This window comes from Gopherus flavomarginatus, chromosome 7 (genome assembly GCF_025201925.1).
Source record: "Gopherus flavomarginatus isolate rGopFla2 chromosome 7, rGopFla2.mat.asm, whole genome shotgun sequence".
Classification (NCBI taxonomy): Eukaryota; Metazoa; Chordata; order Testudines; family Testudinidae; genus Gopherus; species Gopherus flavomarginatus.
Genome location: NC_066623.1, coordinates 95706503 through 95731485, shown reverse-complemented (window position 1 = coordinate 95731485; position 24983 = coordinate 95706503). Strand labels below are relative to the sequence as shown.

At 40.6% G+C, this 24983-nt stretch overlaps 1 protein-coding gene across 4 annotated transcripts in view; it reads left to right on the top strand.

Annotated features, from left to right (window-relative positions):
- The window catches only part of LRRC7 (leucine rich repeat containing 7), a 113118-nt gene that overhangs the window by 55621 nt on the left and 32514 nt on the right, over positions 1 to 24983 (top strand). For all 4 annotated transcript variants that reach the window (XM_050961001.1, XM_050961003.1, XM_050961002.1 and 1 more), the window contains exons 10-12: positions 156 to 336; positions 1245 to 2922; positions 14638 to 14757. In XM_050961001.1, coding sequence (XP_050816958.1) covers positions 156 to 336; positions 1245 to 2922; positions 14638 to 14757 — 1979 coding nt within the window. The remainder of the gene's footprint in view (positions 1 to 155; positions 337 to 1244; positions 2923 to 14637; positions 14758 to 24983) is intronic.

The window sequence follows — 24983 nt, the reverse complement described above, 5'->3', positions numbered from 1 at the left end:
GCTTGGATGTATTGGATACTACACTCTGATTTGCAGATATCTTACAAACATGTTTTTAAATATATGCATAATAACAGTTTGAACATTTATTTTTCCAGAATGTTTAGTTTCTGAATGCTCCAACCCCACAAAATGCTTGTTCTATTTTATTTCAGAATCAACAGATGAATCTGAAGCAGATAAAATCCACTGTCTCAATAACAGTGTTTCCTCAGGCACTTACTCAGACTACTCACCTTCCCAAGCTTCCTCAGGGTCCTCTAATGCTCGTGTTAAAATGGGGTCCTTGCAAACAACTGCCAAAGAAGCAGTGAATAATTCTCTGTGGGGTAACAGGTGTGTATATGTTTACTGGGTCTGATTCTCTGGTGAAGTGGAGAGTCAGGTTCTCTGTTATATTTTCTAAAGTGAAATAACCACATATTGAAAGTGCATAGTAAATTGCTATGCTATACGGTTTGCACACAATAAGCCTAGATCCTGAGCTGCAGCTGAGGAGTGCTTGGCACACTTTAGGATTGACAGAATGCTTGTAACCCCCAGCCCTCAGTTTGTCCTGAGAGGACCCCTGCACAAATAAGAAGCCTGAAAGCTGCTCTAATTTTCACTGGGTATCAACAGCCTCAAGGGGACTATTCTAGCAGCTGGAGATTGCCAGGGCGTAGGGATACCGAGTCACTTCTTCTCTACCCCAGCCATGCCCCTACACTGGAAACATAAAATAGAAACTGCTGCAGCAGTTCTTTGCCACCAAAATGTGTCCTACACATGCGGAATCCTCCACAGGCAGGTTAAGCTTGCTTTATGGGGATGCCATTGCATTGCTGCAGAAGCACAAAGCTGTCCAACTGGACAAGAGGATCAGGGCCATCATGCACCAAATTTTCAGAAGCTTTGTTTTTCAGCCTGGAATTGTGTTAATTCCTGGATTTATGACAGCAAAGGATTTTATAGCTGAATTATTATGTGCAGAGTTACCCACTTTGCCGAAAAATAAGTTATATTACATACAAAAAAATTAAAAATTATTTAAGTTGAAAAGCTAAGCCCTCAAAAGTTAGAAAATGCCAGATTTCGTGACAAAGCACTGCCATAATTTATATATATTGTAATATAATCCAAAGGGCTAGATATACATGAGAAAACATTAGGATGTTTTGTAAGAACTTCTTTTTGCTGATTGCTCACTTATTGTAACAGAGGCCGGGATAGTTTTCATTGCATTTTATTTTTAATTTTTGCAGGCTTGCGCAGTCTTTTCCACAGCCTCTTGAGACAAAGCCATTACTCAGCCAGCTAGAGTCTGCTTCAGTGGGAAATCTGCAGCAGCGCAATGATAGGCATCCAATGAGTGACACTTTTGCTGACAGCTGGAATGATGCCCCACACTATGATAACACAGGGTTTGTTGCAGAGGAGAGCACAGTGGAGAATCCTAGCACTAACCCTCTCTTATGCGCTAAATCTAGAAGCACATCTGCTCATGGACGCAGGCCTTTAATTAGACAAGACAGGATAGTTGGCATTCCCCTGGAACTGGAACAGCCTACACTCAGAGACACACCTGAATCAGAAGTGCCTCCTCCCAATCCTTGGCAGAATTGGACCAGAACTCCAAGTCCTTTTGAAGATAGGACCGCTTTTCCTTCTAAATTGGAGAGCACCCCCACCACCAGCCCTTTGCCTGAAAGGAAAGATCATATCAAAGAATCTCCTGAAGCAGCTAGCACTTTTTCTCCAGGAGTAACCTGGGAGTATCATGATTCAAATGCTAACAGAAGTCTTAGTAATGTCTTTTCACATATTCATTGCCGTCCAGAGTCTTCTAAAAGTGTTATTGCAATGAGCAAGAGTACAGAGAGGCTTTCCCCAATGATGAGAGATTTAAAAACTAGTAAATTTAAGAAGTCGCAAAGTATTGATGAGATAGACATTGGTACATATAAAGTTTATAATATTCCATTAGAAAACTATGCATCCCGTAATGACAATGCAGGAACCCATGAAAGACTAGATAAAATGATAGGGCAGGAGCATGGTATGTCTAGTATGTCTCGTAGCCAGTCTGTACCAATGCTAGATGATGAGTTGCTGAGTTATGGAAGTGTTAAGGTACAGCAGCAGCAAAAGCCTTCTGTTACCAAAAAAGTCTATCAGTTTGACCAAAGCTTCAATCCTCAAGGAGCAGTGGAAGTTAAAGCAGAAAAGAGGATACCACCACCTTTTCAACACAATCCAGAATATGTTCCCCAGCAGAGTAAAAACATTGCCAAGGATTTGGTTAGTCCAAGAGCCTATAGAGGCTATCCCCCCATGGAGCACATGTTTTCATTCTCTCAGCCTTCAGTTAATGAGGAGGCTGTTAATGCTCAGTTCTCAACCCAGGGATCAAGGTCAGGATTTTTGAGAAGAGCTGATTCATTGGCAAGCTCCACTGAAATGTCAATGTATAGAAGAGTAAGCGAACCTCACGAACTGCCTCAGAGTGATAGGTATAGCAGACCTCAGTATAGAGCAGCTATGGAACGCCAAAGCAGTATCTCAGTGTCTGAAACCCAGTTCCTCAAAAGAAATGGCAGGTATGAAGATGAACACCCTTCATATCAAGAAGTGAAAGCCCAGTCTGGAAGTTTTCCAGTTAAAAACCTTACACAAAGGAGGCCATTGTCTGCAAGAAGCTACAGTACAGAGAGTTATGGTACATCTCAGACTAGGCCAGTTTCAGCTCGGCCTACAATGGCAGCTCTATTGGAAAAGATACCATCGGACTATAACTTGGGTAACTATGGTGACAAGCCTTCAGATAACAGTGATATAAAGACAAGGCCTACCCCTGTGAAGGGAAATGAGAGCTGTGCTAAAATGCCTGCAGACTGGAGACAACAGCTACTTAGACATATAGAAGCTAGAAGGTTAGACAGGGTATGTTTGGCATTTCTCTGGAATTAATGCTCTAGTTTTATATTTTAATATTTCTAAGTATGTGCATGTACAGTGGTGAATATACAAATTTCTGATTCTGAGATTCCCTGTATTTGTGTTATGGGGAACTCATCTGTGAAAGATTTTGTTGACGTAAGATATATAATCAATTAGTATTGGGGGTTCTTGGGTAAATGATTTATGGAGGCTTATGTATAAACGTGTTTGGTACCAAAAAACCTGCTTCATTTATTATACTTCAGGACTGTCTGAAACACTACAACCATAATTTCTATCAAAGAACAGTATCAGCCATAGTAGAAGGTTCTGAAATGAAACTAGAAAGGACTGAATCTTAGTGGAAAAATCTCAACTCTCCTGTTTTTCAGTTTCCCAAAATGATATCACTAAACTTTTACCCGTACAATAAGTAGGAAGAATTTTAAAAACAAATTCAGAGAACGGAAATAAGATTGAGAGTAGATGATCTGGATGGAATTACCGTCAACGTAAATGTGTAGAAAATAAATCCATTCTGAGTCCATTAGTGCAGTTAGCCACAACAAGGTGTCTGGGATACCCAAGAAGGGCATCAGTGGCCAATGGTTTCAAATCCTAGCTTAGTTTGTTGCTATTGTAAATTTAATGAGCATAACTCTTATATCCCACTGGTGTAAATTAATTGAATTATGCTACTAACCAAGATCAGAATCTTGCCCCATAATTTCAAAAATAATTTTAAAATTGTCTAGGGTAGTTTATGCAACATGTCTCCGTATTAGGTAAAACAGTTCATAGCAGCAAAGGCAAAAAATGGTAAGGAAACTATTACAAAAACTTTTCCCTACTATTTTGAGTGAATGTATTTTAAAGCTGTATTTGTTTGACTTTTTTGTGTTCTCAGACTATTGGACACTGTCTTCTTCAGTTCCCCTGTGATTTTGAATGCCCTTCCTCCAGTAGTTTGTGGCCAGTAGTCATTTCCAACTCACTTCCTACTGAAGGATGCTAAACTGCAAACCTTGATGGACTATGGGGGGTGAATGTAAACAAAAATGTTACAGCTCCCCTATAACCTTCATGGAAAAATGTGAAAATTAATAATGGCTAGTGGGTGAGAATGCACTGCTGAAGAATGGCCAAACAAACAAAGAGCCTTAAAATGGCCTTTTTCTTCCCTCATATCGCCTTCATCAGCGTCCTCCTTTCTCCACCAGAAAAACTATTATACTATGTAGACTACTAATCTGGTTTAAAACGTAATTTTTACTTTAAAATATGAAGTTCCCAATTCAGCTTTGTCAGAGCTGTATCTTCATGTATCATGGTGTATCTTCGGAAAAAATTGAAGAAACTTTTCAAAACTCGTTTAGATGGCAGTATAGGTACCAAGATTTTCAACTTTTGGTCTGAACTCCTCTTAAAAAGTAGAGTAAGGATCTGACTCTGGCTGTACCTCTAGGAAGTGCACAGCACAGTTTAGGGAGGAGGGACCAAATATGGCTTTATGCCGCCCACCTTTGCATCTGTGACACTTCGGGTTCAACCCAGATCAGTAAGAGGTGTGTCACCACTTGCCTTGCAACTCTGGGTGCCTTAAGTGCTATGCTATGGTGGTTCACAGCCCTGACACCAACAGCCTGAACACAAGCATGCATGTCAGACCTTGGCTTCCACTGCTTAGTTACTGTTTTCCAAGTGACCCCAAGACCCTCCCTGTCCTGAATTTCCCCCAAACCATCTGCTCTGTAGTGTCCAGTCCTTCTGACTGTAGCACTCACAGATTCTTATTAAGTTTGTTGCTCTTTTAAAGAGACTATACTCTGCAGCTCATTAATTTAACTGGGGTTTGACAAACACTTATTTCAACCACAGCACTGGTCGGTTTAGATAAAAGGTAAAAACAAGCTTATTCAATCAGAAAGAGAGAGATTTAAGTGAGCATATGGGGTAAAAATAGAAAGGATTACCAAAAAACAAAAATCACAATATGCTTTATAATGGCTAAGATGTAGCTTAAGCTACAGTCTTCAGTGAGGAAACTACCTTATATAAGCTTCCTTTTCCAGCAGTCAGTGAATAGCTCTTAGGGTCCCCACAGAGTCCAAGGTGCTGGTTTTCCTCATCTCCTCAGGTGAAGAATAACTTAGGGGTTTCTGTCCCTCTCTTTATAGTCCAGTAAACCTTTGAAAAGTATATCTCAAGGTTCATTAACCCTTCTGTGAAGGGCAGGAAGGCTTCCTGGGGGTGCGGTCTCCATCCCGTGCTGATACTGTCATTGCTTTTTCCCCACTTGCACTCCTTGTGGCTTTGTTTGCCTGGCATGCAAATATGTTTTTGTCTTTGGTCACACCTTACTCAATTTAGATGAAATACACGTGCAAGCAGACACAACCTCATTCCTTTGTCTGGAGGTGTGAGGGACTGTTTTATCAACTCCTTCTGATATGCCTGGTTTAAACACGTTTTAGTCATAACTCCAGAAAATCTGTGTAATCCCTTGTGGGTTGACAGTGCATACATCATGCAAAAATATTAATGATCAGTGAGTTATTCATTTTCCAGAGAGGTATTACGTGCCATCTTTTAAATATATATCATGACGAGTATTAGCTGTAGTGAATATGTCCAGCCTCTCAGGAGTTGCTGATGCAGAGTAATGAACCCCCAAGGGGCCTCTGTGTCACAGCATACTTCAGATTCTTGGCTGCTCTAGTGTCGAAAATGGTCCCCAGCAAGGGTGACCATATTTCCCAAAGGTAAAATGGGATACCATGTGGGGCTCGCCCAAGTCTCTCATCCAACCCCCACAGGCAGAGCTGGTCTGAGCTGCTTGCCTGCGTTCCCTCCTGCATGCAGGGCTGTCCCAAGCCACCTGGCATCACTGCTCGCCTGAACCCCACTGTGTGGGTCTGGTGTTTGCCGCTTACTCCCCCAAGGGTTGCCAACCCTCCTGGATTGTCCTGGAGTCTCCAGGAATTAGACTAATCTTTAATTAAACATTACGTCATGTGATGAAACCTCCAGGAATACATCCAACCACAATTGGCAAGCCTACTCCTGCCTTCCCAAACATTCTTCCATGCCCCATTGGATAGGGTGCACTTTGGGGGCAAAACTGGGCATTTGATCCAAAAATTAGGACACCCGGGATAGGGCTTAAAAAGGGGACTGTCCTGGCCAAAATGAGATGTATGGTTACCCTACCCCCAGCATAAATTGTATAGCTAACATACAGTAGCCTGTCTTGAATGATCTGTATGCTGCAACATAGGCCATAATCTCCATAGTACCATGCATTATGGACCTGCCCCCTATAATGCCTCCTTTCCTTACCCTTGGCATCCCCATGTGCTGGAGATTGCAGGGAGGACAGCATAAGGCCATGCAGGGAATTCTTCTGTGACCCCATAAGGTGCTTATTAAGCCCTACTGTGCTGCCACAGCCGGGAGACAGAAAATCTGTTCCTAAAGTTTCATAGCACCAAAGCTACCTCTGAAGCACAGCTGAGTGCCACATTGGCTAAGGAGAAACATTTAACGTTTCTCACTGATGTCTCACTGCTTGAATCCCTGATGGTCACATTTTAAAGGATAGTTGTGCATCCTTTGTCAGACAGGCCTGCAAGAAAAACAGGCACCCTGGCTGCTGTAAATTTTTACTTTCAAATGAAAGGTAAATTATCTACTTTCATAGTGGCTCAACGACCTCCAAATCTTTGCAACCAGACTTAGACTTTATCTTTGATATCTAACAGCCAACACTCTTCAAATGGCCAAATTTGTGGGAAATAACTTGTTTTCCCTCCATCCAGATTAGGATTCAGTACTCCCAGTTTAGTTTTGTAAGTAAATGTTCAATTTTAAAGCAGGGCCAATATTTGAAAAACACCAAAGCCAGGCTGGAAGAAGAAAGAAGGAGTTGCTGGGGGCTAGTGACTACAGGCCAAAGCAATATTGCCTTTAAAAATAAAATTAAACAAGGTAATTAAAAAAAATTATACTGTTTTTCATCTTCCTTTTTTTTAAACCAATCTAACTTTACATAAAGGATGGCTGGAGAGTAGATTTGTTTTTTATATAAATGAAATGATTTTGTAATAAGGGTTCAAATTCTGCTCTCATTTACAGATGTGCAATAGAGGTATAATTTAATGCAGAATATGGTCTGTGGTTGGCAATGTATCATTCATGACTTATTGGGGTTTCAAACATGACACCACTTTTTTAAAAAAAAAAAAGTCATACCAATGAAAACTACTAACTGGAGCTGGTCAGAAAATTGATTTTCCATCCCTCAAAACATTTTGAAATTGTGAAAAAAATTCACTCTGAATTGGGACATAAAGCCAAAATTTTTTGCAGAACAAAACTCGGGGGAAAAATTGCTTAGGGTCACTCAAAATGTTTTGTTTTGATATATATGAAGTTTTCAATTTTGATCCCCCTTTTATTTTTATAAAAATAAAGTAAATTTTAAATGAAAGGATGTTTTGAAATGAAAAATCAAAACTTTGTTCTGAAAATTTTGAAATAGGATGTTTTGACATTTTCAAAATGATTTCCAATTTTTAAATGAAATTTCACTGAAATCCATACAATTTCACAAAAAAATCAGTTTAATCAAAATAGTATTTTATAAATGAAAACGATTTTAACAAAAATTTTCCAGTCAGTTCTACTTCTGACAATCACTAACAGAAGTCATATTAAAGTAAATAATTGATTGGTCGAGGTTTTGAAGACAGACTCATTATGACTTTTCTTCTCCTGCTTTGGGATGGTAGTGGCTTTCAGAAGTTCTTCACATATGACTCCATTGCCTGTAATATGCACTCTTCACTGAAAAACTAACTCAGAAGGCTTAACTCTTTTGATTTCCAGGAGTCCTTACCAAAAAAAAAGAAACAGAAAAAGAAAAAGAAACTGCTGATGTTTTTTTCAGAAGTGATATGGGTGTACTGTTGAAACCCTACCCTTTCAGTAATGCTCAGAGAGCATTGAAAGGCTCTGGATACTGTCTGGCAATAGTGTATTACAAATACATCATAGCTTTTTAAAGAGAGGGAAAAAAAACATAAGTAAACTGTCAAAAGTGTATTCTAACCCTTACTGGTGTTTTTAGGAAGCAATATTAAACCTATAGCTTATTTAACTTGTAATGGTAGCATTGGATATGCACAATTACTGCTTTTCAGTGTGGAGATCATTGTTATACCCATTTAGCTGTAGAAAGATGAGCATGTTTATTTTCCATGCAAAATCTGGTACTGATGATATAATATTTCTATGCATGGTTTGACTATCCTGCAAAAAATACACTTTATAAGTATGGGCTTGTTTCATAAACCAAAGCGGCTTTGAAAAACTGCTGTGGTTTAATATGTAAATTATATGCATTTTTAAAATGTATCCAAATACATAATTTATGCTGGATCTTAACAACTCTGAAGTCAAGATATCCATTGCTATTCATGTACTAAAGAATGATGAATGTTAAAATAACATTAAGGCTTAAACAGGCAAACTTAAAAAATTTATCTTGAAGACTGAAACTTCTTCCCTACCTCCATTGCTATACTTGTGGTATGTAAAATTACTCCTTGTTTGGAGACCACATAATACCTAATCAAAATGTGGTATCTTAAGGACAGAGGTTTCAGTCTAAATTTTGTATTTTCTGGATTTTGTTGGTTTAGGACACACTTCACAATTATTTTAAATATTTGTGTTTGGTGTAAAGAATACATTCATTCATATAAAGCATGCAGTGAAGATCCTGATTGATTAAATTAGGTTCATATTGATGAATGCAATTGAAAATGATCTAATATATAGTAAATTTGCAGCATGCAGTCAGAAAGTGATACTGTGACCATAACGATACTTTGCACAAAATCAGTTTTATGGACCAATCTTTATGGAGATGTAGGAAGTATAACAAACTTCATGTTGAAGGTCTTTGCTCCAAATGAGAACATATTATGCTAACTGATTGAATCCTCAACCCAAACATATCAGGTTGCCTGTGCAGCTGGTTTGTAGCTGCTAATAAAGAAAATGGGCAGTAGTGGATCCAGCCAGCTGATCCTATTATGTGGAATTTTGGTCCATTTAGTCCATGCGTGCACAGACCCATTCACTGTGTGTCTGTCCGAACCAAAATCTTCTCTTGCACAAAGAGCTGCCTTGGGGATCAATTAAATAGCACACAAGATGGTACAGAGACCTCTTGTATGGGTTTTCCTGCTATTAACTTACCTGGACTTCAGATACACAGATTTTTGGGAGTGTAGGGCATCCCTGACCCTATATCCGTAAAAGGATTTGTACCATAAAATATACCACAGTTTTCAGACTATAGGTATAAAAAAATATTTCATTTGCTATCAGTGTTATAGTCTTTTTATGGTATTCATTTTATGTATAACCAGTACTGTATGTGCTTTTATTCAACTGAGTGCATGCATCAAAAAGCTACTTCTTTCTTGGTATTGTTTGTTTGCTTAAACTAAAACCTGTGAAGTTAACCATGGTTGTGTGATACATAATTCAATGAGCATGTGTGTTCATATCCTGTCACGTGGTTATTTCCTCTACTCAGACCGCTGCTTACAAACACTACACTGTTAACCTTGGCATGCTGCACTCTGGAGGTTTGTCAGCAATGCATGCAGGCAGAAGCATGACTTTAAACTTGCAGACTAGATCTAAATTTGAAAACCAAATTCAGCAAGAGCTACCTCTACCAAAAGTAAGTATGGGATAGTCAGTATATACCAACACCACAGAATAAATTAATGCCCTTTGCTTTTTGCTGCTTTAGCTTTTCATGCTTGTATCCTGTAATCAGTCCAAAAAGCAAAGATACTAGTACCATAGTTTGCCTAGTTAATAACCTTGCTTTTTGGATTAACCAGCTCACATGGCTGTCATTGCTGCTTTGTGCTCTTGTGTTGCAGACGAATGTTATCCTGATTATATGTTCTGGGAATAGAGCTGGGTTTATGTTTCATATTGTAGATATTTAATCCTAGAAATGGTACTACAGACTTTTTTTTAAGAATGTATGTAGATTGCATCACAGGAGCCAAGGTTTTCCTCTTTCCACTAATTTATCTGTAACAGCACTGACATGCTTTGAGACCCTACTAGCTACAATTACAGTATTTTTAAATTTTGGTTTTAAGTGTTGGGGATATAGAAAAGCAAATGAGGGTTCTCAAACTTTTCTATTTCTGATTTCATACCTATTATTGATATATTTATGCATGTATATATGTATCATACACACGTATAAACATCTACTAATCTACATGGTTCATGAAAGAGAGAGTAGAATACTCTGCATTAAAATCTTGCCAAAATATTGATAGGATTATGTAGAAGGGACTGTAGTCTCAGCTTTAACACATGTGAGTAGTCTCATTGAAATAAGGATAGGTCCTTGCAAGGAATAATTTTGACATAAAATTCCAAACTGTCTTATTATTTATGTATATGCATATGAAATCAGTGTGACTACTCACATGCTCTGACATTAGCCCATGTGGCTTAAGAGTTTTGCTGAACTGGAGTCTAACAGCCTGATCTAACTATTAATACATATAGTGTATTGTATTTCCCAGCCACTGAGCAAACCGGTATATTTCAACAGTACAAATACACACATTGTATTGCCAAGCTGCACCTAGTAACTTATCCTTTCACATTTGGTTAGTTTCTTATGCCCCTCACTCTCTGCTTATCCAGAGTGTTACAAACCTTCATATTTGTACTTGTACATCTCCAATGTTGCACAATTAATGACAATTGGCATATTAATTGGTACTCACTTAGAAAAGGAGTTTTCCAGCATTTATCATATTTTTTTTCTTTCAAAGACTGTTGCTATATCTGTGGGTGATATATTAATTCTTGATCCAGGTCATTGCAAGGAATCACTTTGACGTATAATTCCAGACAGCCTTAGTATTTTATGTATGTATATGTAAGAATGAGGTATCTCATATATCATGCACATCAAGAATTTTAGATCATATGCTATACTTGACTTTAATGCATTCAGGTCAATGGGGAGTTATATGTATGGATCTAAGTGATATATGACCCCACATGCATATTAATGTGACCAGCAACTAAGGACTCTCCAAGCTCTTACTCTAGTATTCCTTCTGTTAAGCACTCAGTCACAATCAGCTACATGCCAGCATAAAATTTCATCTTAAAAAATGTGGAAGAATGATATTCTCTTACTATACAATTTGCAAAGCAAAGACAAAGTTAGTACTGGTGTAATACTTTGAATTCCTAATACTGCTTATTTTTATTTCTTGATGTCTTCTAGAACGTTTTGCATTTCTGGCTGCAAGACATAAATAACTCGGGAACTAAATATTAAACTATAAATCTTCCAATGGCACTGTGTAGATCTTTGAGAAGTATCTACTGGAAATTCTGGAATTGTCTGGAAGTGTGTTGTGGATTCAGACTGTTTTCACAGAATATGTTGATTCGGTTTTTATTTAAAGAAGGGTAATACAATAGAATGTTTATAACTAAACATAAGTCGCTTGAAATTCTCACATTTCAGAATGCATATCTTACAGGGAAAAAGATTGCTTACATATATCAACCTTTTCTTTCTGAAAACTGAATGCCTGTGAGCAATCCACACCCGTGGAGCCTGCAAATTTAATGACAGTGGCAGCTTTTGCTGTGTTCTCTCTGACTTGTTTAAGATTTTTTTTTATCATTATCCTGGTTATTAAAATAACCTTACTTCATTTTGCAGGTGTCTCCACATCTAGACAGAATGAAACAACACCATCATATGTTTAAACATCTACAGTGTTTTACTGGATTCTTAATTTTCAGTTCTACATTTGTCTACTTAAAAGCTTTGAAAGGGATACGTTCTATATGAATGTAATTCCTGCTGACATTAATTGGAGTATATGTTGGTGGGAGAGCAAATTTTAACACATTTAAAACAATACTATGTTTAAGTTATTGATGTTCAGCTGGATCTGCTGTTTTGACTCTGAGAACTCAGGCAAGGGACAGAAACTCTAGAAGCAAAAGTATTCCTCCCATATGTAGGTGCATTAAAGGGAGGAGATATAGCAGGAAGTTTGTCCCCACAGCACACTCACATACAATCTGGCTTCTAGTGCTATGAATCGAGGGGAAGCAGCTAGTGCTTTCAACAGAGAGCTAAGGGCCCAATAAATGGTGTGTTTTGCAGTAGGAGGAGAGGACCTGGGCCTCAGCCCCTTATATACCAGGATTGCTGTACTAGGGAGAATGCCTGTTATACCTATTGTGCAGTTATATAGCAAAAATCACTACATCAGTTGTTTACTCCAGGCCTTCTCCTCTCATTTACAGCAGCATAATTCCTTTGACTCCAAAGGAGTTACTGATTTCTGTTGGTGAAAGTAAGAAGGAATCATGTGCATTATGCTTTTCAAAGCTGTAATATATCCAGACAATACCACTTGGATGGTTTGTTCCTCTTCCTTCTCTCTAGTGTTGCTCAGACTCAAAAGAGCCATAATTAAGGCCTAACTGGCCAATGACAGCTCTAAGAGTCAAAGAAAACAATTAGGGATGTGTTTATCTTTCTTAATCTGTTCTACTGCATCTACTATCACATTGGACTGTTGCGCCTTACTTTTTATCTAGATTTAGTAGGTATAAAACTTCTATTCATGTGCAGTTCATTCAGCCGCTGTCAAATGAATAACTTTATAAGCAGCCAAATTCATTTTCCTCTCAAAAACGAAAAGATCTATCATCACAGATTTTTCCCAATCTTATACAGAAAACACTAAATAACTGCCTCATTTTTATTTATTCTGCAGCTTTAAAAATAAAAAGGGCACCACATTCTCTGCAGTGAAAAAAGGAACTTCTTTCAGAAGAATGCCTTCAGTTTTAAAGTTCATATGATAATTATTTTTTACACTGTATGGATTGTTGCTTAGATGAACTTCAGTATCAAAAGCATATTACTCTCTCCCCTAGGAACAATCAAACAGTATGTTACTTTGTCAGAAAATATTGTCATAGTCCTTTGAATACCATATAGCGCAGATTTGTTTTAAATGTTCTTATCAGTCTTACAAAGTAGGAGCAGCTCTGGGGATTTCAGTCCATGAGAGGCACTAGTGGAAATTAGTCACATCGCAAGAATGACACACTTGCTTTTCTCTGTGTGTTTTTATTCCCAAAATAGAGACTATGCGATGGCAGGTTTTTATTTCTAATATTGCTCACTGGAATAATCTCACAAGATACACGTCTTATTTTCATGACTCCAAGGGTATAGCAATCATGCAGTCTCATTCAGCCAAACTGAGAAACAGGGTAGGAGGCATTGGCAGTACTCAGATATCTAAAGGGTTTCCACAGAGGACAAAAAATTGGAAATAATCTGAAACAATGGCCTAGATTCTGAATTGCAGGCAAGGAAAACAGTAGAGCGTAAGTGGTGTGGTAATGGCTCTAAGCAACTTTTGCATTCCGCTGATCCTTCTGGACACCAGGCCAGTCCCCGTCATAAACTAGAGTGGTTTAAAATCTGCTTTAATTTATGTTATCTGCTGATGGTCCCAAGGGTCTGTTACAATAGATGAGGGATCAGCCAAAGGTAATGGACTCTCAGCCATGCTTTCTTTCTCCTAGCCATGCATTTGTGCCAGCAGAAATATCATCAGAGGATCCTCCACATTGTAGAAATCCTTCTGTGGCTGGATCAGCCCTGTGATGGCAGGATTTTGAAAGGATTCAGACAAGAAAGTTATATTTATGTGAATAAAAATTAATTAAGCCTAACTAAAAATATTAATAAATGGAAAATAAAATTAGATTAAAACAGAATAGGACACGAAGACCACAAAAATAACTGAAAAAGAGATGTGTAAAGTCACCAGTGAAGGAAAATGACCAGGATTAAATGGGGCGGGGGGGCGGGGGGAGGGAGTTGAACAGAAAAGAATAATAGAAGTATGAGTCTAGTTCAGGAAAGCACTTAAACATGTGCTTAAGTCTATCCTATTCAGGAAAGCACTTAAGGATGTGCCTAATTTTAAGCATGTGCCTAAGTCCCATTGACTTAAATGGAATTTAAATATATGCTTACGTGCTTTCCTGAACTGAGATCTGTAAGAGTAATGCAGAAGGTAACCCAAGATATGACAACTATAACTTCAATATTGTCAGTATTAAATATAATCTTTTAAAGTATGCATTGTAAGCTTAATATTTCATATTTACATTATAGATGATGGTGAGATATTTATACATTCTTTCATGTACTTTACAATTTGAATGAACAGTTAGATGCTTTTAGATTGTGCGATTCTATAGCAAACTATTGTGTTAAATGTAATTTCAGAAAAATATTTACAGTTCTATTACTTCAGAATTTGAGTTAATTTTTCTCACTTCTCTCATTATTGCCAAGATAATTAATGAGCATCTAAAGTTCTCCAATTTAAAGTAAGGTCCATAGACAACAGTGCAGTCAAGACTGCAGCAGGTATATAGTTCTTACACATTAACATGATATAGGGATAAAACATAAAATGATTCCCATTACAGATGAAAGGTTGTGCAATTGAACAAGGTGGATTTGGGGCAAAAGTAAGTGGTGGTTTTATACAGTGATATGTCAAGGCACTAAAGTATATCCTACCATTTTTACAATAGACCCCATCACAGCAGAGCAACATCCTAGACAACGGACAAGAAGATGTTTCTGCTAGTAGCCAATGGAATCCGTATCCACTTGGAAGGCGGGATGTGCCACCAGAAACCATTACTAAAAAGGTAACCAATAGCAACATGACGATATAAAATCTGACACTTATGTACTGGCAGTTTTCGCCTTCTCCCTCCAAAATCAGCAGCAACCCTCCTACACCAGTTGGCTTCACTGGACACAGAATAGGGGCAATACAATACACTTTTTCTTCAAGGCTTACAACAGCTTGTAAATCAATAATCTAAAGGTCATATTTTCAATCTTAACCTGTTTTTTGAGCTCACTTATGCCAAGTTAACTTACTATGTTTGCAAAAGTGGGTTCATGTAGTAGTAGTTCTGCATACACAAACTAGATAGCTGGGCAGATAACTGCACACTCTACCTGCACAAAATATTCAGATTCCTACATTCTTAGGGTGCAGTAATTTAAAACTAAGTGTGAAGAAAGAGACCAACTTAAAGCTTGCTGAAAATTTGACCATTGGTGGTAAACTTGTTTATGAATATTCATAAAACTGAAGGACAAAGAATTTTAATAAACTAAAATTTTTTAAAAACCTCAAGTTTAATAAGATCTAACTGTAAAAACAGTAGTGATAATTAAATTGTTGATCTACACATGTGCTGGTTCTGATCTCTCCACTAGTCGTAGAAGTGAGCAGAGGAAGTGAGTAAAAATGGTGTAAGTGAATCAGAGTCAGGTCCAAAGACATAATGAAAATATTTGCAAATGCTGCACTTCAAATACCTTTTAAGTATTGATAAGGTAAATATTTTCCTACTGACTTCAGATTTTTTCATTCAACGCAGTCTCAGAAGCAGCAGTCTTTGCCATTACAAAAATTACACAATGAAAAGGGGTCATTTATAAATGTGCAGGAGAATTACTCAAGTAGAACATCAGGACCAGATGCAATAGAAGTCACTTTGCTCAGTGCAGCCCAGGGACTGTTCCCTCCCGGCACCCCCAGGAACATAAATCATTGCAAGAGACAAAGGGCGGTCAAAGACAGATGGGGCCCTGGCCTTCCATTTGTGGAAATGGGCACTGAGAATGGGCTGAACCACTCAAAGGGATTGTGTAGTGTACACAGGAGCTGGGAGAAGGATTGTGCTTCCTGAGAGGAGTTACACCTGATTTTGTCCAGTATACTTGAGATCAGGATTAGACTCATCATCTCAAACAATATATGATATGTATTTGTACATTGTTGTGATAAGAAACTGCAAAGTCAAATCCGTATTAGATATTTCAATATCCTGCTGTACAGATGTGGTATGTTAAAAATATTACACAATGCATCAGAATCTGTTTAACTCATTGGCACTATCCATTGTTGTAGCCATCATCAGCAGTTTTAATTGCATTGGCAATAACGGACTCCCAGCTTCAAATAATTAACTTTTATGATGGCTGTTAAAATAATATATAGAATACAAATGAAATCAAGGGAAAACATTCCACACAATAGAGATGTTTTTTCAGCAGAATTAGTGATTCTTGTTTCTAAGAAAAGGATTTTATTTTCAACTTATCAGAAACCACGCTATAAAGGCACAAGAAGCATTGATATAATCTCTGCAAACAAAATCTATGAAAATGAGTGAGAGAATGAATTCTGAATATTATTTACTTTTCATTCTCAATAGGTACTTTTTAAGGTGCATTTATGGCAATGCTAATTTCCCTTGCATTGAACGTGACCTAGAATATTTTGTTTTGTTTTTCCACCAGTTGAAGGCTTAAATGTAGCAATCATTTTGAAATTAATTTCAAAGTCTTCTGTAAAAGTAAATTCCCATATACTGAATGATGTGATTTTTTAAAAATAAATAAGGGGTAAATTCTGCTCCCCCACTAGCGTAATCACACTGGTTTTAATGGGTTTGTGTCAATGCAAATGAGAGCAGAATGTGGTGCAGAGCCCCATGTGTGTCACCTATCCATAATAAATCTGATTTCTTCGGTTTGCGTGACAGAATATATATCATGTAAATGATCCATACCTGTGGGGCCAGTAAAAGCAGCAAAGAATCCTGTGGCACCTTATAGACTAACAGATGTTTTGGAGCATGAGCTTTCGTGGGTGAATACCCACTTCGTCAGATGCATGTATCTGACGAAGTGGGTATTCACCCACAAAAGCTCATGCTCCAAAACGTCTGTTAGTCTATAAGGTGCCGCAAGATTCTTTGCTGCTTTTACAGGTCCAGACTAACACGGCTACCCCTCTGATGTAGGGCCAGTGTTGACTAGTTACATGGTAACTACCAGGCAATGGGTAATCACCTTGTAACTGCAGTATGTATGTATTGTACCATGCAACTGTGGTAATTACCGTGCAACCATTAACATGGTAATTACTATACAATTACATAGTAATTCGTGGTTATTTCTCTCCTTTTAACTATGCAGAGTGCAGATTAAATGCCAGTTGCTTCTGGATCCAAGGTGATCATTTACACAGTAATCTGCAGAAAATCACTAGACTATTTCCATTAAAAAGTAGTTTGGTATTTTTGCCCTTGATTTAGAATGCCACTCTGTAAGTCTATTCATTTGCTGAAAAACAATCCACTCCTCATTTAATACTGCTGGAGACCCACTTTTTTTGTGGTGCCTACGAGTAACTAGTTGACGAACTCATCTACATATTTATCTTACGAGTTAATCGCTCATTTATGAGAAAGAAAGGGATTCAGTGTTAGGAGGTAAGATCACCGAAAATGAAGTTGGGGATTGCTCAAGGGGAAGATGAACGAGGTTGAATGAAGGAGGGGAAATGGAAGGATAGTCAGACATAAACCTGGTGTATGTGGCCACAGGAGGATCACCCCAGTGGAACAGAGCCAGAATACAAGTACCAATATCACCCCCTCCCCTCCTTGCAGCTGATTATAGGAAACATGGCTAGGGAAAAGGTGTGTGGGCCAGGGCATCCCTGCACCCTGGCTATTGTATGAGCCCCTGGAGAATCGTTTGGTCTGTGGTGAATTTGGTGCAAGTTAGTGGTCTGTACTAGTACACATGACCACCGGACTGGTGGTCTAGAATTAGAATATGCAAAAGTGATTAAAACTGCTGTTTCCCTTCTCTTCTGAGCTGAGTGCATGCCTTGGCCCTAGCTGACGAGCTGGTGCTCCGTTTTGTTTTCATTATGTACATCTGTCACAACCGTGAGGTGATCCAAGCCAATAAAATAGATATGAAGTTTTTGGTGTTGGGCCACAATTTCTGTATGCAAAACCTTTAAGCAGATTTCTTTCTCTGAGTTAGACGGTGTACCTGCTGTGGACTTCTATAAATGACATCTTCAGATTACATTTGTGCCGTGACTTGAAGCTAATGAGACGCTACTCATTTTCAAACACACTATGATGAATATCTGGTGAAAATCCAAATACAGAGTCAATGTGGAACTGCGCATATATTCTGGCCAGATAATCAGCCTGTGTAAATTGGCATAGCTTCATTAAATCGCTCAGGATCTGGCCAGTTATCATTAAGGCACATTGTTTTGAGTCAGATTTCTCCTGGCTATGTTCTGCCTTTGTGATCTTGGGCAAGGCACTGAAGTTCTCTCAGGGTCTCAGTTTTCCCTGCTGTAAAAAGGGGATATTAATGATACACCCCCATCTCACAAAGCTGTTGAGTGTGAGGCCAAACTCAGCAATTTCTGAAAAGTGTTTTCATATCCTCAGGTAATATAAAAGGGAAGGAGAAGGACTTGTTTTGTTTTATTTTGTTTTTGCCTACAAAGTAAGAAACAATTTCATCAGTCACTACCACTTGATGGCTGGAGATTGAATCATAGAATCATAGAATATCAGGGTTGGAAGGGACCTCAGGAGGTCATCGAATCCAACCCCCTGCTCAAAGCAGGACCAATTCCCAACTAAATCATCCCAGCCAGGGCTTTGTCAAGCCTGTAAAAACCTTTAAGGAAGGAGATTCCTCCACCTCCCTAGGTAACCCATTCCAGTGCTTCACCACTCTCTGAGTGAAAACATTTTTCCTAATATCCAGCCTAAACCTCCCCCACTGCAACTTGAGACCATTACTCCTTGTTCTGTCATCGGGTACCACTGAAAACAGTCTAGATCCATCCTCTTTGGAACCCCCTTTCAGGTAGTTGAAAGCAGCTATCAAATCCCCCCTCATTCTTCTCTTCTGCAGACTAAACAATCCCAGTTCCCTAAGCCTGTCCTCATAAGTCATGTGCTCCAGCCCCCTAATCATTTTTGTTGCCCTCCGCTAGAGTCTTTCCAATTTTTCCACATCCTTTTTGTAGTGTGGGGCTCAAAACTGGATGAGACCTCACCAATGTCGAATAGAGCGGAATGATCACATCCCTCGATCTGCTGGCAGTGCCCCTACTTATACAGCCCAAAATGCCATTAGCCTTCTTGGCAACAAGGGCACACTGTTGACTCATATCCAGCTTCTCATTCACTGTAACCCCTAGATCCTTTTCTGCAGAACTGCTTCCTAGCCATTCGGTCTCTAGTCTGTAACAGTGAATGGGATTCTTCCGTCCTAAGTGCAGGACTCTGCACTTGTCCTTGTTGAACCTCATCAGGTTTCTTTTGGCCCAGTCCTCTAATTTGTCTAGGTCCCTCTGTATCCTATCCCTACCCTCCAGCGTATCTACCACTCCTCCAAGTTTAGTGTCATCTGCAAACTTGCTGAGAGTGCAGTCCACGCCATCCTCCAGATCATTAATGAAGATATTGAACAAAACCGGCCCCAGGACCGACCCTTGGGGCACTCCACTTGAAACCGGCTGCCAACTAGACATGGAGCTGTTGATCACTACCCGTTGAGCCCGACGATCTAGCCAGCTTTCTATCCACCTTATAGTCCAATCATCCAGCCCATACTTCTTTAACTTGCTCTCAAGAATACTGTGGGAGACCGTATCAAAAGCTTTGCTAAAGTCAAGGAATAACACATCCACTGCTTTCCCCTCATCCACAGACCCAGTTATCTCCTCATAGAAGGCAACTAGGTTAGTCAGGCATGACTTGCCCTTGGTGAATCCGTGCTGACTGTTCCTGATCACTTTCCTCTCCTCTAAGTGCTTCAGAATTGATTCCTTGAGGACCTGCTGCGTGATCTTTCCAGGGACTGAGGTGAGGCTGACTGGCCTGTAGTTCCCCGGATCCTCTTTCTTCCTTTTTTTAAAGATGGGCACTACAGTAGCCTTTTTCCAGTCATCCAGGACCTCCCCCGTTCGCCATGAGTTTTCAAAGATAATGGCCAATGGCTCTGCAATCACATCTGTCAACTCCTTTAGCACCCTCAGATGCAGCGCATTCGGCCCCATGAACTTGTGCTCGTCCAGTTTTTCTAAATAGTCCTGAACCACTTCTTTCTCCACAGAGGGCTAGTCACCTTCTCCCCATACTGTGCTGCCCAGTGCAGCAGTCTGGGAGCTGACCTTGTTTGTGAAGACAGAGGAAAAAAAATCATTGAGTACATTAACTTTTTCCACATCCTCTGTCACTAGGTTGCCTCCCTCATTCAGTAAGGGGCCCACACTTTCTTTGACTTTCTTCTTGTTGCTAACATACCTGAAGAAACCCTTCTTGTTACTCTTAACATCACTTGCTAGCTGCAATTCCAAGTGTGATTTCGCCTTCCTGATTTCACTCCTGCATGCCGGAGCAATATTTTTATACTCCTCCCTCGTCATTTGTCCAGTCTTCCACTTCTTATAAGCTTCTTTTTTGTGTTTAAGATCAGCAAGGATTTCACTGTTAAGCCAAGCTGATGGCCTGCCATATTTACTATTCTTCCTACACATTGGGATTTTTTTTCCTGCAACCTCAATAAAGATTCTTTAAAATACAGCCAGCTCTCCTGGACTTCTTTCCCCTTCAGGTTATTTTCCCAGGGGATCCTGCCCATCAGCTCCCTGAGGCTCCATTGAAGCTATGTCTACACTACAAAATTACTCTGATTTTACAGAAGTCGATTTTTGGGAACAGATTGTATAAAGTCAAGTGCAGGCATCCACACTAAGCACATTAATTCGGCGGTGTGCATCCATAGTACCATGGCAAGCGTTGACATTCTGAACAGTTCACTGTGGGTAGCTGTCCCACAGTTCCCACAGTCTCCGCTTCCCATTGGAATTCTGGGTTGAGCTCCCAGTGCCTGATGGGGCCAAAAATTTGTCGCGAGTGCTTATGGGTAAATGTCGTCCCTCAACACTCCCTCCATGAAAGCAACGACAATCATTTTGCGCCCTTTTCCCTGGATTGCCCAAGCAGACACCATAGCATGGCAAGCATGGAGCCCGTTCAGCTCACCACAGCAGTTATGAGCACTGTAAACACCTCATGCATTATCATGCAGTTTGTGCAGATCAAGAACCTGAAAAACGAGGTGAGGACACGACAGCAGCACAGTGACGAGAGTAATGAGGATATGGACACAGACTTCTCTCAAAGCATGGGCCCCGGCAATGTGGACATCATGGTGTTAATGGGGCAGGTTCATGCTGTGGAACGCCGATTCTGGGCCCGGCAAACAAGCACAGACTGGTGGGACCGCATAGTGTTGCATGTTCAAGATGATTCCCAGTGGCTCTGAAACTTTCGCATGCGTAAGGGCACTTTCATGGAACTTTGTGTCTTGCTTTCGCCTGCCATGAACCGCAAGAATACCAAGATGAGAGCAGCCCTCACAGGTCACAAGTGAGTGGCAATAGCCCTGTGGAAGCTTGCAACGCCAGACAGCCACTGGTCAGTCGGGAATCAATTTAGAGTGGGCAAATCTACTGTATGAGTTGCTGTGATGCAAGTAGCCACTGAGCTGCTGATATCAAAGGTAGTGACTCTGGGAAATGTGCAGGTCATAGTAGATGGCTTTGCTGCAATCGGATTCCCTAACTGCGGGGGCGCTATAGACGGAACGCATATTCCTATCTTGGGACCAGACCACCAGGGCAGCCTGTTCGTAAACCGCAAGGGGTACTTTTCAATGGTGCTGCAAGCACTGGTGGATCACAAGGGACGTTTCACCAACAGCAAGGTGGGATGGCCAGGCAAGGTTCCTGATGCTCACATCTTCAGGAACTCGGTCTGTTTAAATGGCTACAGGAAGGGATTTACTTCTCAGACCAGAAAATAACTGTGGAGGATGTTGAAATGCTTATAGTTATCCTTGGGGTCGCAGCCTACTCCTTAATGCCATGGCTCATGAAGCCATACACAGGCAGCCTAGACAGTAGTCAGAAGCTGTTCAACTATAGGCTGAGCAAGTGCAGAATGGTGATAGAGTGTGCATGTGGATGTTTGAAGGGTCGGTGGCACAGTTTACTGACTCACTCAGACTTCAGCGAAACCAGTATTCCCATTGTTATTGCTGCTTACTGTGTGTTCCACAGTCTCTGTGAGAGTAAGAGGGAGTCGTTTATGGCAGGGTGAGAGATTGAGGCAAATCATCTGGCCGCTGATTATGCACAGCCAGATACAAGGCCAATTAGAAGAGCACATTAGGAAGCACTGCGCATCAGAGAAGCTTTGAAAACCAGTTTCATGATTGGCCAGGGTACCGTGTGACAGTTCTGTTTGTTTCTCCTTGATGAAAACCTTGGCTGACTCTAATTGCCTGTAAGCCAACTGCCTTTCCCCCTTCGATCACAGCTTGTTTGCAAAGGAAATAAAGTCACTATCATTTAAAAACCATGTATTCTTTATTAATTGATTATAAAAATAGGGAGATAACTCACAAGGTTTCCCAGGTGGGGTGTGGGAGGCGGGGAGAAGGGAAGGAAAAGGCTACTTCAAAACTTATTGAATTACAGCCTTCTGTTGCTTGGGCAGGCCACTGGGGTGCAGTGGTTGGTTGCCTGGAGTCCATCCATCTGCCCCCTCCCCCCCACGTTCTTGGGTGTCTGGGTGAGGAGGCTTTTAGAGTACCTCCAGGAGATCTTCATGGAGATGTCCCTGGAGGGTTTCTGTTCCATCCCCAGACATGTTACCAGACTTTTCCAGTAACTGTACTGGCCATGAATGCATCCCAAGTCCTCAGGGCACATTAATCATTAAAAAACACTTGCTTTTAAACCATGTTTTGTATTTACAGAGGTACACTCACCAGAGGTTCCTTCTACGGCTTCATGGTCCAGGATACTGCGTTGGGAGGGTAGGGAGGGTATTTCATTCAGGGTGAGAAAAAAATCCTGGCTGTCGGGGAGAATTGTGTGCTGTGTGCTCTCCTCAACCTCGTTGTTGTCCTCCTCATCATCATCTTCCCCATCCGCAAAATCCTCAGGCATGGTGACTGAGAATACCCCATCATCAGAGTCCACGGACAAGGGTGGGGTAGTGGTGGCGGGTCCCCCCTAGAATTGCATGCAGCTCAGCATAGAAGCAGCATGTCTGCGGCTCCTCCCTGGAGCATCCATTCGATTCTTTGGTTTTCTGGTACGTTTGTCTCAGCTCCTTAAGTTTCACACGGCACTGTGTTGAGTCCCTCTTGTGGCCTCTGTCCATCATGGCCTTGGAGATTTTTTTCAAATGTTTTGGCATTTTGTATTTTGGAACGTAGTTCTGGTAGACGGATTCGTCTCACCATACCGTGATCAGATCCAGTACCTCCCGTATGGTGCATGCTGGAGCTCTTTTTCGATTCTGGGACTGCATGGTCACCTGTGCTGATGAGCTCTGCATGGTCACCTGTGCTGATCAACTTTCCACACTGAACAAACAGGAAATGAAATTCAAAAGTTTGCAGGGCTTTTCCTGTCTGACTGGCCAGTGCATCCGAGTTCAGAGTGCTGTCCAAAGCGGTCACAATGGTGCTCTGTGGGATAGCTCCCGGAGGCCAATACCATCAAATTGCGTCCACACTAACTCTAATTCGAACCGACGATGTCGATGTCAGCGCTATTCCCCTCTTCGGGGAGGAGTACAGAAATTGATATTAAGAGCCCTTTATGTTGACAAAAATGGCTTTGTTGTGTGGACGGGTGCAGGGTTAATTCAATTTAACCATGCTAAATTCGACATAAACTCGTAGTGTAGACCAGGCCTGAGGCACTTTAAATTCTTCTTCAAGTGATTTTGCATGTCCATTTCACTTCAAGTGCGCACACACAGTGCACTATTGTTGGAGATTTTACTCTCAGTGGTACCTATAAGGATGGCACAAGCACCCTCTCTGACCTCCATGATGCTATGCAGTGGTATAAAGGGCAGAGCCACCTCTGACTGTCCTCAGTTCCTTCTTACTGCCTGTGATGGTTATTGGAACGTTCTATCTTGCTACTGCAATTTCCCTTCTTTTTCATTTGTATACAGTTGGTACTCCTTAATAGTTAATAGCTTCAGTGTTAATATAGTTTTAGTTGTAGGTTTCCTTTATTGGAGTACTTTTTTGGTACTATTTGATGCTTGCTATTTATGTATATATCCAGTACCAAGGCATGCCTCAATCACAGGGCCCTTCAAAAAAACTAATGCCACTTAGTTAGCTGCACTCCAGGTGCCTGAAGTGCCTAGGAGAGATTCACATCAGACAGGTGCCAATTCTGCAGGGACTTTAAACCAAGAACTACAAAGGACAGAGAGATTAGACTAAAATACCTTCTGATGGAAGCAGCCTCATGCCTATTCTCAGCTCCACCATTCAGAGCATGTACTGAGCATTTCTGCTTCAATCAGGAGTGCTCCTCCCATTTTGGAGGACTCATTATGCTGGTCTCCTTCTCTGATACTAAGGAGGAGGCACCAGAAAAAGGCATCGAAAGACTCAGTACCTAGGAGATTGAGGTCCTCGGCACCGAAGTCCAGCAAACTTGCGAGCAAAGAAGGTGGAGATCTCTGTAGGCAGGGTCATCAATTCCAGAGCCAGTATTGGCCCTAAAAAGACTGACTCCTAAGGCAGAACCGTCTGGCTCAGCAGTGCAGTCTTTACTGGTTCAGAGCAACAGGAGATTCTCCCAATACTGTAAACTCCTGAAACATATGCTGCAGCAAGTCTCTCAGTACTGGTTTCACCAGCTGACCAAAAATCTTCTTGCCCTATACAGACAATAGCTCAGTGGTTTGAGCATTGCCTGCTAAACCCAGGGTTGTGAGTTCAATCCTTGAGGGGCCCATTTAGGGATCTGGGGCAAAAATCTGTCTGGGGATTGGTCCTGCTTTGAACAGGGGGTTGGACTAGATGACCTCCTGAGGTCCTTTCCAACCCTGATATTCTATGATTTGCCATCTGTGGTGGCTCAGCATCTGGTTCCATGCTCACTGTGGTTCCTCCTTGTTCAGTGCTGTCGAGA